This window comes from Oncorhynchus nerka, linkage group LG25 (assembly GCF_034236695.1).
Source record: "Oncorhynchus nerka isolate Pitt River linkage group LG25, Oner_Uvic_2.0, whole genome shotgun sequence".
Classification (NCBI taxonomy): domain Eukaryota; kingdom Metazoa; phylum Chordata; class Actinopteri; order Salmoniformes; family Salmonidae; genus Oncorhynchus; species Oncorhynchus nerka.
In genome coordinates, this window is record NC_088420.1 from 15,825,512 (window position 1) to 15,841,476 (window position 15,965).

The window sequence follows — 15,965 nt, forward strand, 5'->3', positions numbered from 1 at the left end:
GGAAGAGAGAGAGCGAGAGAAAGAACGGGAAGAGAGAGAGAGGAGAGAGAGAACGGGAAGGGGAGAGCGAGAGAAAGAACGGGAAGGGGAGAGAGCGAGAGAGAAAGAACGGGGAAGGAGAGAGAGCGAGAGAAAGAACGGGGAAGAGAGAGAGCAAGAGAAAGAACGGGAAGGGGAAGGAGAACGGGAAGGAGAGAGAGCGAGAGAAAGAACGGGAAGGAGAGAGAGCGAGAGAAAGAACGGGAAGGAGAGAGCGAGAGAGAGAACGGGAAGGAGAGAGAGCGAGAGAGAGAGAGAGAACGGGGAAGGGGAGAGAGAGCGAGAAAGAGAAAGAACGGGAAGGAGAGAGAGCGAGATAAAGAACGGGAAGGAGAGAGAGCGAGAAAGAAGGAGGGAAGGAGAGAGAGCGAGAGAAAGAACGGGAAGGAGAGAGAGCGAGAAAGAACGGGAAGGAGAGAGAGCGAGAGAAAGAACGGGAAGGGGAGAGAGAGATCAGGGGAAGGATAGAGAGAGAGAGAGAGAACGGGGAAGGAGGAGAGAGCGAGAAAGAACGGGGAAGGAGAGAGAGCGAGAGAAAGAACGGGAAGGAGAGAGAGCGAGAACGGGTAAGGAGAGAGAGCGAGAACGGGTAAGGAGAGAGAGCGAGAACGGGTAAGGAGAGAGAGCGAGAACGGGTAAGGAGAGAGAGCGAGAACGGGTAAGGAGAGAGAGAACAGGGAACGAGAGAGCGAGAACGGGAAGGAGAGAGAGCGAGAGAGAGAACGGGGAAGGGAGAGAGCGAGAGAGAGAACGGGGAAGGAGAGAGCGAGAGAAAGAACGGGGAAGGAGAGAGAGCGAGAGAGAGAACGGGGAAGGAGAGAGAGCGAGAGAGAGAACGGGTAAGGAGAGAGAGCGAGAGAGAGAACGGGTAAGGAGAGAGAGCGAGAGAGAGAACGGGGAAGACAGAGCGTGAGAGAGAACGGGTAAGGAGAGAGAGCGAGAGAGAGAACGGGGAAGGAGAGAGAGCGAGAGAGAGAACGGGTAAGGAGAGAGAGCGAGAGAGAGAACGGTAGAGGGAGAGAGAGAGAACGAGACAGGAGAGAAGCGAGAACGGGAAGGAGAGAGAGCGAACGGGAAGAGAGAGCGAACGGGAAGGAGAGAGCGAGAGAAAGAACGGGGAAGGAGAGAGAGCGAGAGAGAGAACGGGGAAGGAGAGAGAGCGAGAGAGAGAGAGAGAACGGGTAAGGGAAGAGAGCGAGAGAGAGAACGGGTAAGGGGAGAGAGCGAGAGAGAGAACGGGTAAGGGGAGAGAGCGAGAGAGAACGGTAAGGGGAGAGAGCGAGAACGGGGTAAGGAGAGAGAAAGAACGGGTAAGGAAGGAGAGAGAGCGAGAGATAGAACGGGAAGGAGAGAGTAAGGAGAGAGAGAGAACGGGAAGGAGAGAGCGAGAGAAAGAACGAACGGGAAGGAGAGAGCGAGAGAAAGAACGGGGAAGGAGAGAGAGCGAGAGAGAGAACGGGAAGGAGAGAGAGAGAGAGAACGGGGAGAGAGAACGAGAGTGGGGAAGGGAGAGAGAGCGAGAGAGAGAACGGGAAGGAGAGAGAGCGGGAAGGAGGGAGAGAGAGAACGGGAAGGAGAGAGAGAGCGGGGAAGGAGAGAGAGAGAACGGGGAAGGAGAGAGAGCGAGAGAGAGAACGGGAAGGGAGAGAGCGAGAGAGAGAACGGGTAAGGAGAGAGAGCGAGAGAGAGAACGGGTAAGGGGAGAGAGCGAGAGAGAGAACGGGTAAGGAGAGAGAGCGAGAACGGGTAAGGAGAGAGAGCGAGAGAGAGAACGGGGAAGGAGAGAGCGAGAGAGAGAACGGGGAAGGAGAGAGCGAGAGAAAGAACGGGGAAGGAGAGAGCGAGAGAGAGAACGGGGAAGGAGAGAGAGCGAGAGAGAGAACGGGGAGGGAGAGAGAGGAGAGAGAGAACGGGGGAAGGAGAGAGAGCGAGAGAACGGGAGAGAACGGGAAGGAGAGAGAGAGAGAGAAGAGAACGGGGAAGGAGAAGAGAGGAGAGAGAGAACGGGGAAGGAGAGAGAGCGAGAGAGAGAACGGGGAAGGAGAGAGAGAGAGAGAGAACGGGGAAGGAGAGAGAGCGAGAGAGAGAACGGGGAAGGGGAGAGAGCGAGAACAGGGAAGGAGAGAGAGCGAGAGAGAGAACGGGTAAGGAGAGAGCGAGAGAGAGAACGGGTAAGGAGAGAGAGCGAGAGAAAGAACGGGGAAGGAGAGAGAGCGAGAGAGAGAACGGGGAAGGAGAGAGAGCGAGAGAAAGAACGGGGAAGGAGAGAGAGCGAGAGAAAGAACGGGGAAGGAGAGAGAGAGAGAGAAAGAACAGGGAAGGAGAGAGAGCGGGAAAGGAGAGAGAGCGAGAGAGAGAACGGGGAAGGAGAGAGAGCGAGAGAAAGAACGGGGAAGGAGAGAGAGCGAGAGAAAGAACAGGGAAGGGGAGAGAGCGAGAGAGAACAGGGAAGGAGCGAGAGAGAGAGAGAACAGGGAAGGAGAGAAGCGAGAGAGAGAACAGGGAAGGAGAGAGAGAGAGAGAGAGAACAGGGAAGGAGAGAGAGCGAGAGAGAGAACAGGGAAGGAGAGAGAGCGAGAGAAAGAACAGGGAAGGAGGGGGAGAGAGAACAGGGAAGGAGGGGGAGAGAGAACAGGGAAGGAGAGAGACTGCAAAAGACAAAGAGAGAGTGATAAGGCAAGACCGACACTTTAACTATGTCGTGCTGCTATGATATAACTTGTGTTATTGTTGTCAATGTACAAAGCCTCATCTCATTCATATTAATTAGTGTGTGAACACCTCATTCTTTACATTAATATGCAGTGATGCGTAACTTCCATTAGGAGGGAGAGAGGAATGGAGGAGGGGAGGGCAAGAGGGACGCAAGAGAGAGAGAGAGAGAGAGGAGAGAGATCGGTGGAGGAGGAGAGGAGGGAGACAGGGCTGGAGGAGGAGAGGGAGCGATAGACGGAGGAGGAGGAGAGGAGGGAGAGATAGACGGAGGATGAAGAGAGGAGGGAGAGTGGGCTGGAGGACAAAAGGAGGGAGAGAGGGCTGGAGGAGGAGAGGAGGGAGAGAGGGCTGGAGGAGAAGTGGGAGAGAGGGAAGGAGAAGAGGAGTGGAGTAGGAAAGGAGGGAGAGAGAGAAGGAGGAGAAGAGGAGTGGAGTAGGAAAGGAGGGAGAGAGAGTAGAAATAGAGGTGTTCGAGGTGAAGCTATGCCTATATTTAAGGATTCAAGGCCCCAGGATACAGTTGTTCTTAAACACAAGGGGCCCCATAACACATTCACAAACAATCCATTAAACCCTTCATATAAAGCCTCTGCAATTCTGACTTGTTCACAACAGTCTTTCCCATCTTCCTTGAATCTCTCTCATCTAATCTTGTGTCTTGTCTTATCTGTTCAATGCCATCTATAAATGATAGAAATTGGGACAATATGAATAATACTTTTTAAATGTCCTATTTCTCCCAATGCTGCGTATTTCAGTTGTCTTTGTGTTTTCAAGCTTGTTGCAAACTAAAGTAATGAGAAAAAGAGCTAGACAATCACAACGATGAGGTACATAGTGACACCAAATACTAGGCCAATAAGTGAAATAAGTTGAGAGGTATGACTACTTTCTGAAGGCACTGTAGTCCTATGGATTCTTCCTTTAGTTCATTTGTGAGCGACTTCGTTCTTTCTGACTTCACTCATTCCTGAACGACTCTTGGTAATAGTTATGAGGTGGTGATGTGTAGCCTTAACTTTTGTTGTGACTTTTATTTTAACACTAAGAAATAAAGGCTAACGATGCATCCTTTCTGCTGCCAATGGTGGCCAACATGAAGACACTGTTTGTATTGTTAGCGGGTGAGTGTCCTGTTTGTACTGTTAGCGGGTGAGTGTTCTGTTTGTATTGTTAGCGGGTGAGTGTTCTGTTTGTATGGTTAGCGGGTGAGTGTTCTGTTTGTATCGTTAGCGGGTGAGTGTTCTGTTTGTATCGTTAGCGGGTGAGTGTTCTGTTTGTATCGTTAGCGGGTGAGTGTTCTGTTTTGCATGGGTGAGTGTTCTGTTTGTAGTGTTCGTTGAGTGTTCTGTTTGGTGAGTGTTCTGTTTGTATCGTTAGCGGGTGAGTGTTCTGTTTGTATCGTTAGCGGGTGAGTGTTCTGTTTGTATCGTTAGCGGGTGAGTGTTCTGTTTGTATCGTTAGCGGGTGAGTGTTCTGTTTGTATCGTTAGCGGGTGAGTGTTCTGTTTGTATTGTTAGCAGGTGAATGTTATATTGAAAAGTTTTTAGTTATCTGGTATACCTGGATATCAGATTTTGATTGAACAGTACCCTAGGTCTACTCCATTGATCATTTAAAATGATTTCATACTGACTGTGATTAAGGCCTTATTATGCAGTGCTGTGAAAAGTACTTGCCCCCTTTCTAATTTTCTCTACTTTAAAAAAAAAATTATTATACCAAATGTTTTGCCAGATCTTCAACCTTAAATCTAATATTAGGTAAAAGGAACCTGAGTGATCAAATAACAACAATTAAATAATAAATTAAATAAGTAAGAAATGTGAAGAAAAAAATGAAGTATACTTATCTTTATTTGTAAACTCAGGTTCCGTTTATCTAATAGGTTTTGGTTGAAGATCTGATAACATTCAGAATCAAAAATATGCAAAAATAGAGAAAATCAGAAAGGGGGCAAAAAGTTTCCAGTCACAATGAACTGATATGGAGCTGGGTGCCTGTGTCTGACGTGTGTGATGTTGGGCGGTTGGCCCAGCTCCAGGCAACACCGCGGCCCCTTGCCAAGCCCAACTACAGACTGTTTCCTTTTGTTGTCCCTTACTCGATGACATGTGACAAGGTCGTGCACACGTCCTTTTCCGATCGGACTATAGGAGAAAAGACAAGCGGAATTTCATTAGCTTATTTTCCCTCCTCCTGTTGCATCCCCCAATCCCTGAAGAGAACCTGCCGAGGGGGAAGACTTTGGTCGGGTCGTGTTGATTAGGCACCAAAATGAAAAATAGGGAGGGACGACAATAAAACGCGCTCGTTTTCCTCTTCTGTTTCAACTTTTCAAGCCCAGGCCTCTCTCTCTCTCTCTCTCCCTACCTGGTAGTCTAGGATGATGAAGCCCAGGCCTCTCTCTCTCTCTCTCCCTACCTGGTAGTCTAGGATGCTGAAGCCCAGGCCTCTCTCTCTCTCTCTCCCTACCTGGTAGTCTAGGATGCTGAAGCCCAGGCCTCTCTCTCTCTCTCTCTCCCTACCTGGTAGTCTAGGATGCTGAAGCCCAGGCCTCTCTCTCCCTACCTGGTAGTCTAGGATGCTGAAGCCCAGGCCTCTCTCTCCCTACCTGGTAGTCTAGGATGCTGAAGCCCAGGCCTCTCTCTCCCTACCTGGTAGTCTAGGATGCTGAAGCCCAGGCCTCTCTCTCCCTACCTGGTAGTCTAGGATGCTGAAGCCCAGGCCTCTCTCTCCCTACCTGGTAGTCTAGGATGCTGAAGCCCAGGCCTCTCTCTCTCTGCCTACCTGGTAGTCTAGGATGCTGAAGCCCAGGCCTCTCTCTCTCTCCCTCCCTACCTGGTAGTCTTGTATGCTGAAGCCCAGGCCTCTCTCTCTCTTCTCCAGCTCCAACAACTGGATGTCTGGGGACCACAGAGCCAGCTCTCCCTCTTCATTCCATGTGGGCACTTGCTCCTCCTCTGAGATCTCCTTCAGGGTGGCTTGCTCCTCCTCTGAGATCTCCTTCAGGGTGGCTTGGTCCTCCTCTGAGATCTCCTTTAGGGTGGCTTGGTCCTCCTCTGAGATCTCCTTCAGGGTGGCTTGGTCCTCCTCTGAGATCTCCTTCAGGGTGGCTTGGTCCTCCTCTGAGATCTCCTTTAGGGTGGCTTGGTCCTCCTCTGAGATCTCCTTCAGGGTGGCTTGGTCCTCCTCTGAGATCTCCTTTAGGGTGGCTCGGTCCTGCTGGGTGAAAAATGAACACGTTTAAGACAGGATATTTTAGATTCCAGAACATCTTTACCAGATAAAAACAGATATGTGTTGTACTGCAGTACATCATGCTACAACACAGACTATCACCTGGCAACCGTCATTGGCTACGTTACACACAGTAAGCTGTCCAGTAAGTGTCAGCACTGCAGTGAAATTATAGAGTAGCATACCTGAAGCTGGTCAATAGTAGGGTCTCGGCGGTATGCCTGACTAACCCATACAGAAGACAGCTTGGCTTCCATCTAGAAGGACATGCAGCATGGCTATCATACGTATGTGTGTGTGTACATGTGTGTGCATGCTTACATATGTGAGTGTGTGTATGTGCACGTGTGTGACTGTCTGAATGTGTGTCCTGACCTCAGAGAGGCTGGCAGCAGTGCTGGGCGAGCGCCACTTATCGTCCCGGTCATGCTGGTAGTCTGAGTTCTCCTCTGTCAGGTGTCTGCAGCACACCAGGGTGAAGGGAGGGGGAACCTCACGAAGGAACGCCACCGCCTCGCGCCTCGACTTGCCGTACAGCTGCACCGCGTTTACCTGTAGACAGAGACACAAGTAAGCACGTTCAGCGACACAAACACAATTCACATGTAGCGTACAGGAAATTCCCTTAAGTTATCATAAACACAATAACACACAGAGGTGCTCTATCTCCTGCACAAGGCAGACACACAGAAAAGCAGGCCATTCACCTGCACAGTGTGCACACACACACACACACACACAATTCACTTAGAGTAAATACACTGGTGACCAGCTTCAAAAGGGAAGATACACTATACAGTACAATTCAAAAAGTTTGGACACAGAATAATAGTGAAGACATCTAAACTATGAAATAACACATATGGAATCCTGTAGTAACCAAAAAAGTTTTAAACAAATCCAAATATATTTGAGATTTTAGCCACCCTTTGCCTTGATGGAACACTCTTGGCATTCTCTCAACCAGCTTCACATGGAATGCTTTTCCAACAGTCTTGAAGGAGTTCTAGGATGAGAGAAAGCCAAGAGTGTGCAAAGCTGTCATCTTAACGCTACAGCATACAATGACATTCTAGACAATTCTGTGTTTCCAACTTTGTGACAATAGTTTGGGGAAGGCCCTTTCCTCTTTCAGCATGACAATGCCCCCATGCACAAAGCAAGGTCCATACAGAAATGTTTTGTCGAGATCGGTGTGGAAGAACTTGATTGGCCTGCAGAGAGCCCTCACCTCAACCCCATCGAAGACCTTTGGGATGAATTGGAATGCCGACTGCAAGCCAGGCCTAATCGCGCAACATCAGTAACATCACTAATGCTCTTGTCGCTGAATGGAAACAAGTCTCCGCAGCAATGTTCCAACATCTAGTGGAAAGGCATCCCAGAAAAGTGGAGGCTGTTATAGCAGCAGGGGGGGGACCAACTCCATGTTAATGCCCATGATTTTGGAATGAGATGTTCGACGAGCAGGTGTCCACATACTTCTGGTCATGTAGTGTAAGACATCAGAAGCTAATGGAGGTCAATTTGTGACTTCAACAATTCCCAACAAAGGTTCTCTCACTGTTAATGAAGTGAACCAAGAGAGATATAGTAGCCCGCAGGAGGGTGTGTGTTGGTACTTGCGCCTGTGTGTGCGCCTGTACACGCGCCTGTGTGTGTGTGTGTGTGTGTGTGTGTGTGTGTGTGTGTGTGTGTGCGCGCGTGTGTGAGATCAGAGGGGCCAACCCAGTGGTATAGCCCTATTCTCAGTGAGGGGACTCAGGGAGCCGCTGGGCCTCTTGATTGCTGTTTAATGGAGCGGGATGTGCAGGAGCATCTGGAGAGCCCGGCTGACGCTGGCTGCTCCGTGCCATCTGCCCAGAGATGTAGGTGAAACCTGGCCACCTCTACTAAGGTTTAGCGGCCTGCCATCTTACCGGGAGACTGCGGCTCAGACAAATGTGTGTGTACTAGTATGCAGGGTTGGGGATGTGACGAAGCCTGACATAAAATTGAGCTATACCTTCGGGCATTTAAAACATGAATCTAGCAATACATTTGGAGCTCTACAAACTAACCTCCCTCCTCGCTCTCCTCTCCTCCTCTCACAGAGTATTCCTGTCCTGTGCGACAGTACCATGGTGGTTGCTTCTGCCACGACTGCCAACAGCAACAGGCTGAGGGCACAGTGGTGAATCTGCACCAAGCCGTGCCAGGGAGGGGAGCGGGCAGGAAGAGGGGTAGGGGTGCGCAGGGGGTGGCACGGAGGGGGCGAGGGAGACGTACAGATGGCCTCGGTTAGCCTGCTAACCCCTCTTCACAGGAGTATGTACCCACACATAAACACTCCCCCAACCACACACTCACATAGACAAACACACACACTCCCCCAACCACACACTCACATAGACAAACACACACACCTATAATGCAAAAAAGCCCAATGAACAACAGAAAATACAACAGCCCAGAGTTCCCCTGTAGTGTACATTAGACACGGGTCTAACTAACCCCCTCCAGTCACAGCTACATCTGAACTGGAGCCAGAGACATCGCCTGACCACCAAGGTCATTGGACAGGCTCAAGGTGATAGGGAACAAAATATACTAGGAAATGATTTGAAGTTATGACACATTAGATGTGTGCTACCATAATCTAGAGGTTCTGCCAGGTAAAGACTGTATGTATAACCAGTGCATTATGACTGACAGATCACGGGTTTTCTATCACTTCCTGATCTTTATGCTACATCCCATCTAATTTTAAATGTCATGGTTTGGTTACTTTGTATGCCTTTAGACAAGGAAAATGTTGTGTGTGTGTGTTGTGCGGTGTGTTGTTGTTCGATGTTGTGTGTGTGTGTTGTGAGGTGTGTTGTTGTTCGATGTGGTGTGTTGTTGTTCGATGTGGTGTGTGTGTGTTGTGAGGTGTGTTGTTGTTCGATGTGGTGTGTTGTTGTTCGATGTGGTGTGTTGTTGTTCGATGTTGTGTGTGTGTGTTGTGAGGTGTGTTGTTGTTCGATGCGGTGTGTTGTTGTTCGATGCGGTGTGTTGTTGTTCGATGCGGTGTGTTGTTGTTCGATGTGGTGTGTTGTTGTTCGATGTGGTGTGTTGTTGTTCGATGCGGTGTGTTGTTGTTCGATGCGGTGTGTTGTTGTTCGATGTGGTGTGTTGTTGTTCGATGTGGTGTGTTGTTGTTTGATGCCTGTCCAGTACCTCTAGTAGTTCGTCCTCTGGTCTCAGGAGGCCGTGTTTGGCCACAGGGCCTTCTGGGGCCACAGAGGAGATGTAGTGGTGGCCGTCAAACGAGTCCAACTCCACCCCCAGACGCATGGTGTGGATGGGTAGCAGCTAGGATTAAAAAAAATAATAGAATACTTTATCATCTAATCAAATGCGCCGAATACAACAGGTGTAGTAGACAACAATGCAGCTCAAGAAATGGAGTTAAGAAAATATTTACTAAATAAATGGAAGTACAATTTTATAAAAATTGTAACAAAAATAAAATAACAATACCGAGGCTATATACAAAGTCAGTGTGCGGGGGTAAAAGTCGAGGTAATTTGTACATGTAAGTGGGGGTAAAGTGACTATGCATAGATAATAAAAAGTGAGTAGCAGCAGTGTAAAAACTATTTTATAAACATTACAATAAATTCACTGATTTCACAACACACTGTGTGCCCTCAGGCCCCTACTCCACCACATATCTACAGTACTAAATCCATGTGTACGTGTGTGTACAGTGCGTATGTTATCCTGTGTGTGTGTGTGTGTGTGTATGTGTCTATGTTTGTGTTGCTTCACAGTCCCCCCTGTTCCATAAGGTGTTTGTTACATGTTTTTTAAATCTAATTTTACTACTTGCATCGGTTACTTGATGTGGTCATGGCTCTGTAGTACTGTGGGCCTCCCATAGTCTGTTCTGGACTTGGGGACTGTGAAGAGACGTCTTGTGGGGTATGCACGGGTGTCTGAGCTGTGTGCCAGTAGTTTAGACAGCTCTGTGCGTCCAACATGTCACCTCTCACAAATAAAAGTAGTGATGAAGTCAATCTCTCCTCCACTTTCAGCCAGGAGAGATTGACATGCATATTATTAATATTAGCTCTCGGTGTACATCCAGCCGTGCTGGTCCTTGCAATTTTCCTAAGTCCCTTTTTGACCCCATGACTGAACAGCAGTCCAGGTGCGACAAAACTAGGGCCTGTAGGACCTGCCTTGTTGATAGTACTGTTAAGAAGGCAGAGCAGCGCTTTATTATGGACAGACTTCTCCCCATCTTAGCTACTGTTGTATCAATATGCTTTGACCATGACAGTTTACAATTCAGGGTTACTTCAAGCAGTTTAGTCACCTCAACTTGCTCAATTCAATCTCCCTCACTAGCTTTAAGCACCAGCTGTCAGAGCAGCTCACAGATTACTGCACCTGTACATAGCCCAAACAACTACCTCGTCCCCTACTGTATTTATTTATTTTGCTCCTTTGCACCCCATTATTTCTATCTCTACATTATCGCACATTCTTCCACTGCAAATCTACCATTCCAGTGTTTTACTTGCTATATTGTATTTACTTCGCCACCATGGCCTTTTTTGCCTTTACCTCCCTTATCTCACCTCACTTTCTCACAATGTATATAGACTTATTTTTCTACTGTATTATTGACTGTATGTTTGTTTTACTCCATGTGTAACTCTGTGTTGTTGTATGTGTCAAACTGCTTTGCTTTATCTTGGCCAGGTCGCAATTGTAAATGAGAACTTGTTCTCAACTTGCCTACCTGGTTAAATAAAGGTGAAATAAAATAAAATAAATTCCACATTATTTATTACAAGATTTAGTTAATTTTAGGGTTTAGTGAAGTTTAGGGTTTAGTGAATGATTTGTCCCAAATCAATCTGTTTATTATCTATGCATAGTCTCTACACCCCTACCTAACTGTACAAATTACCTTGACTAACCTGTACCACCGCACATTGACTCAGTACCAGTATCCCCTGTATATAGCCTCATTACTGTTATTTTATTGTGTTACTTTTTATTTTTACTTTAGTTTATTTGGTAAATATTTTCTTAATTCTTTATTGAACTGCACTGTTGGTTAAGGGATTGCAAGTAAGTATTTCACGGTAAAGTCTACACATCCCGTATTCTGCGCATGTGACAAATAAAGTTTGATTTGATTTGAAATAATGCTTAAAGCCAGTGGCATGTCATTAGTAAAGATTGAAAAAAGTAAGGGGCCTAGACAGCTGCCCTGGGGAATAACTGATGTTCCATTAAATAGCATCCTCTGTGTTCTGTTAGACAGGTACCCCTGGGGCGGCAGGGTAGCCTAGTGGTTAGAGCGTTGGACTAGTAACCGGAAGGTTGCAAGTTCAAACCCCCGAGCTGACAAGGTACAAATCTGTCGTTCTGCCCCTGAACAGGCAGTTAACCCGCTGTTCCTAGGCCGTCATTGAAAATAAGAATTTGTTCTTAACTGACTTGCCTGGTTAAATAAAGGTAAAATAAAAAAATTAAAAATGATCCACAATATTGCAGAGGGTGTAAAGCCTACACATACATTTTTCCAGCAGCAGGCTATGCTCGATAATGTCAAAAGCCACACTGAAGTCTAGCAAATTATTGATTTCATGAACCTTGTTTCTTAAGCCTCTCATGTTAAAGTGGGCTATTGTGAGCACTTTTCTTCAGGGATGCTTACTTGTTTTCATTGCGTTACTGGGAAGATTGGGTCTACCAACGCCTCTGGTGTAATGTACATTTGCTGAAGCATTATGACAACTCCACGTCACAATGGTAGGGATGAGCTGAGCTGGGCTTGGGTCATTGATAAATCATTGTCTCAACGCAGCCTTACAATGCTGTGAAAGGATCCAGGATCCCAAATGATTTGGGTGGATCCCATCCTCCTTATAAAACGTGTTTTGTTTCCAAAAGGTATTGAAATTGTCAACAAAAGTTATACCCATTGAGCTGCAATAATCACATAGCCAGTTGTGAAGAGAAATAATCCTGCTTAAGCATTTAATGCCATGATTCAGAGAGGGCACAGGGCCAGATGGGTCTAGCAGAGAGTCAATCGGCTCTTTAAAATCCAGTTTCAACTGTTCAGAGCTACCCTTCATGTAATTAAAACCCACGTCCTTTACTCAAGCTCCTGGATAGGACATTGTTCCTGGTGCAAAAACAGTCACATTCCTTACCATGGAGCTGCCCAAAATCACAGCTGGCAAGAATGACAAGGAAATCCGCCCACACCCTTGCTTCACAGAATTCAGAGAACCCTTTATGGACGGGCAGGAAGAAGGATAACTTGAGCTCATTTCTCCTGGCGCAGTCCTCCGTCAGATGGAGATCCAGAGCAGGGACGGAAGGTTGGCGATATCGACTTCAAAATCGTAGTAGGCACTGCGGCCGACAAGACACAGGCACCCCAGCGACGAAGGTGCAAGAAGATCCAGGACGGCCAAAATATTTGTTGTTTACATCCAACATGCAGGAACGCCTTCCAGCCACCAGCGCAAGTAAATGTTCCACTCTGCGTTTTCCCCAGTTTCTTACGTAGGCTGGTGACCTGCGTGATCAAGGAAGCCACCTCAAGCCTATAATCCTCGGCAAGCAAACAATTGCCACATCGGAACTCTGAGTGATCCGGTTTGTCCCGAAACAAAGCGTAGTAGATACAGCTCCTACAGCGCAGGAACCGTTGATTTATTTCTCCAGACAAAGAGGGCTCCATTGCTAAACTCATCTGGTAGCAACTTCGTTAGCTTGATGGCAGCGTAGCGTCTCTGTCAAGCAGGCTTCAACCTGTCTGTTAAGCAGGATTCTGGGACAAAAAAATAGCGGTCCTAGCTGTTAAAAGCTAACCGCTTCGTGGAATTCACGCAAAAACAAGTTAGGTATTCGTATTTAATGAATAGTGGTTTTGTTTTAATCCAAAATAACAAAACCGAGCTTATCATGAGGTACTCTACCTCAGGCAAGCAATACCTCAAGGCTTAATATTAGACATCGCGCACCAGCTGTTATTGACAAATAGACACACCTCGTCTTACCGGACGTAGCAGTTCTGTCCTGCCAGTGCATGGAAAACCCAGCCATATTATCCGTATCGTCGTTCAGCCATGACTTGGCAAAACATCAGATATCACAATTTTAATGTCCCGCTGGTAGGATAGTCTCGAACGGACCTCATCCAGTTTATTCTTACCCACTCACCAACAAATGTTCACAAGGCACATCGATCTCCACACCCTGTACCTCAGTCTGTTCTTCATGTGAATGATGGGGATTTGGGCCTGGTCTCGGAGAAACAGTATGTCCTTTGCTTTAGACTCATTAAAGGAAAAAATCTTCATCCAGTTCGAGGTGAGTAATCGCCGTTCTGATGTCCAGAAGCTCTTCTCGGTCATAAGAGACGGTAGCAGCAACATTATGTACAAAATAAGTTACAAACAACGTGAGAAAACACACAAAATAGCACAGTTGGTTGGGAGCCCGTAAATGGCAGTCATCCCCCTCCGGCGCCTTTCTTTAACATCCCTGTGATAACTGGGGACGTTTTGTCAAAGGGAACTGTGTGGCATAAGCATTAAGCTCCAATATTTTATGGTAACTGGTGGTCACCTTGGAGTAATTCTGTAGTTCAGCATCATCTTCAATAACAGGGTCCAGTTCAACCACCTGGGAGGGAAAACACACAAACAATGGTCATTATAAACTGGGTGGTTTGAGCCCTGAATGCTGATTGGCTGACAAAACATTTATTTTTACTGTTCTAATTACATTGGTAACCAGTTTATAATAGCAATAATTTGTGGTATATGACCAATATACCACGGCAACAGGCTGTATCCACGTCCAAGGACAGCCCTTACATGCTGACGCGTACATAAGCATGGCAAAATAAATGTACACATACATGTTATTCAATCATTGCACCCACACTGATCGCGCACGTCAACAAGCACCTGCGTAGCCAGGCGCTAAAATAGTGGTTTTATTTGACGCTTGACACGCTGCAAGTCCTGCCTCTCCCATCTCCTCATTGTATTTTAGGAGCATATACCCACGTGGGTGATTGAAAGATGAACTAAGGTTTACACTCCAGTCCAGTTGGTGGTGGTGATGCACCTTAAAGTTGGTTGCAACCATCATATAAAATCCCAAGAAGCCTGAAGGAAGAAAGATTACTAGAAACAGGCTCGGTTTACCTTTTTTATCTGTGGATTAATTGTCGGAGTAGAGGACCTTGTGCATTTCAGGTAAAATAACAACCCAATGTTTATATCCCAGGACAAATTAGTTAGCAACAGCAAGCTAGCTAGCTAAATTGAAAGAAATGAATAAAGTTGGTTCAGAGTTCATTTTGATATAGCAACATGGGTCTTGATCGCGTCTGGTGTGGGTGAACAAAATCAACATGCGTGTGATAGCGGTTGTGCGAGCGGTCTGGTCAGCATGTTAGCTGTGGTATATTTGGCCATATACCACAACCCCTCGTAGCTTATTGCTTAATTATATAATTCCTTCCCTATGGGATGATCAAACCTTGCTTGATATCAAATCAAACTGTTACTGATTGACAAGACTGATTTCTCTGAGCTTGTCTATGGTGTGTTGGTATTCTGTCCATATGTTCATTTCCTGCTGTCAGTTAGAATCTCACCAGAACATCGTACTGTGGCCCCAGAGACTGCTCCCATTTGTCCTTCAGCTCAGACAGAGAGATCTCCTCCACACCTGTAGGACACAAGGACAGTGTCAATGCACATGTTAATAACTCTGGGACGTGAGGAACGACACAAAACATGTTCAATTGTATTTTGAGTGGAACTTCGCTGTTAAGGGCAATTCCACCACTTTACAACCTCACTTTCATCATCCCCGGCACAATACCAGCGTCAACATGTGTGAAAACGGCACATTTACATTTTGTAGAAAACAGCAAAAGTTCAAACAAAATAAAACTTGTTTGGGCTAAGAAATCATTGTTTTTTACTTTTAATCCTACCTGTCACAGAGAAGCATTTTTTTTTAGGACCATTCTTATTATACAGTATTTTTAACCACAGACTATAGAAACCTGCTGTTTTCACATAGTCTACGCAGATCCTGGTGGCAGAATTTCCCTTTAAGCTTAACTGAGTGAGAAGTCAACCCCGGGACACTGACAGGGTAACAAGATTGCTGCTTGTGATCCAGGAAGTAATGAGAGACATGAGTTCGGCTCCCCCACAACTGTACTGTAGGACTTTTTACAGTGAACCTGGGGGGAAATCAGCAGCAGGACATGAAGGAGGAATTATTTTACGCTGCGTGTTCATTACCAGTGTAAAGATGTAAAGAGAAACTCCTCAGAGCTAGCTCCCTGGGACTGACCACAACCACTCCCAACACATATGGAACCGTTTGAGTCCTACATGGTGTGTGTGTGTCTCTCTCGCTTTCTGTCAGCCCAGTGTATAAAAACCCAAAGGCTTGTGACATGAGCTCCAGTACTGTACCTGATTAATTAACATGGCTAACCACTCGCCGCTGAGCAATTCCTCTCCAATGTTTCACTGAATAAATAGCCTAATACATGGTTTTGGGATGTCAAGAAGGAAGGAACATCTGTGGGCCAGGCGGAGGACACGCACAAACACACATACCCACCACAAACTGTTGCCACAAAGTTGGGTGCCTTAATGTGTTCGGACCGCAGGAAGAGTAGCTGCCTTGGCAACAGCTAATGGGCATCCCTGATGAATGTAATACACACACCCTAAATATTTACAATACATTTCAGTCAGTTAGCAAAGACAAATAGAGGGAAGGAAGAGAGAGGCAAGAGAGAAAGAAAGAGAACAGCTGCACGTGGAAGTCAGGGTGGACGTGGGAGTCGGGGTGGACGGTGGAGTCGGGGTGGAGTCGGGGTGGACGGTGGAGTCGGGGTGGACTCGGGGTGGACGGTGGAGTCGGGGTGGACA

At 46.9% G+C, this 15,965-nt stretch overlaps 1 protein-coding gene across 1 annotated transcript in view; it reads right to left on the bottom strand.

The window, feature by feature from the left end:
• The window catches only part of LOC115124876 (inaD-like protein), a 126,647-nt gene that overhangs the window by 100,434 nt on the left and 10,248 nt on the right, over positions 1-15,965 (bottom strand). Inside the window, exons 4-9 of the mRNA XM_065009922.1 lie at positions 14,663-14,736; positions 13,621-13,677; positions 9,193-9,327; positions 6,370-6,546; positions 6,180-6,251; positions 5,596-5,976 (exon numbers count right to left, since the gene is read on the bottom strand). Of these exons, the coding sequence (XP_064865994.1) occupies positions 5,596-5,976; positions 6,180-6,251; positions 6,370-6,546; positions 9,193-9,327; positions 13,621-13,677; positions 14,663-14,736 (896 nt within the window). The remainder of the gene's footprint in view (positions 1-5,595; positions 5,977-6,179; positions 6,252-6,369; positions 6,547-9,192; positions 9,328-13,620; positions 13,678-14,662; positions 14,737-15,965) is intronic.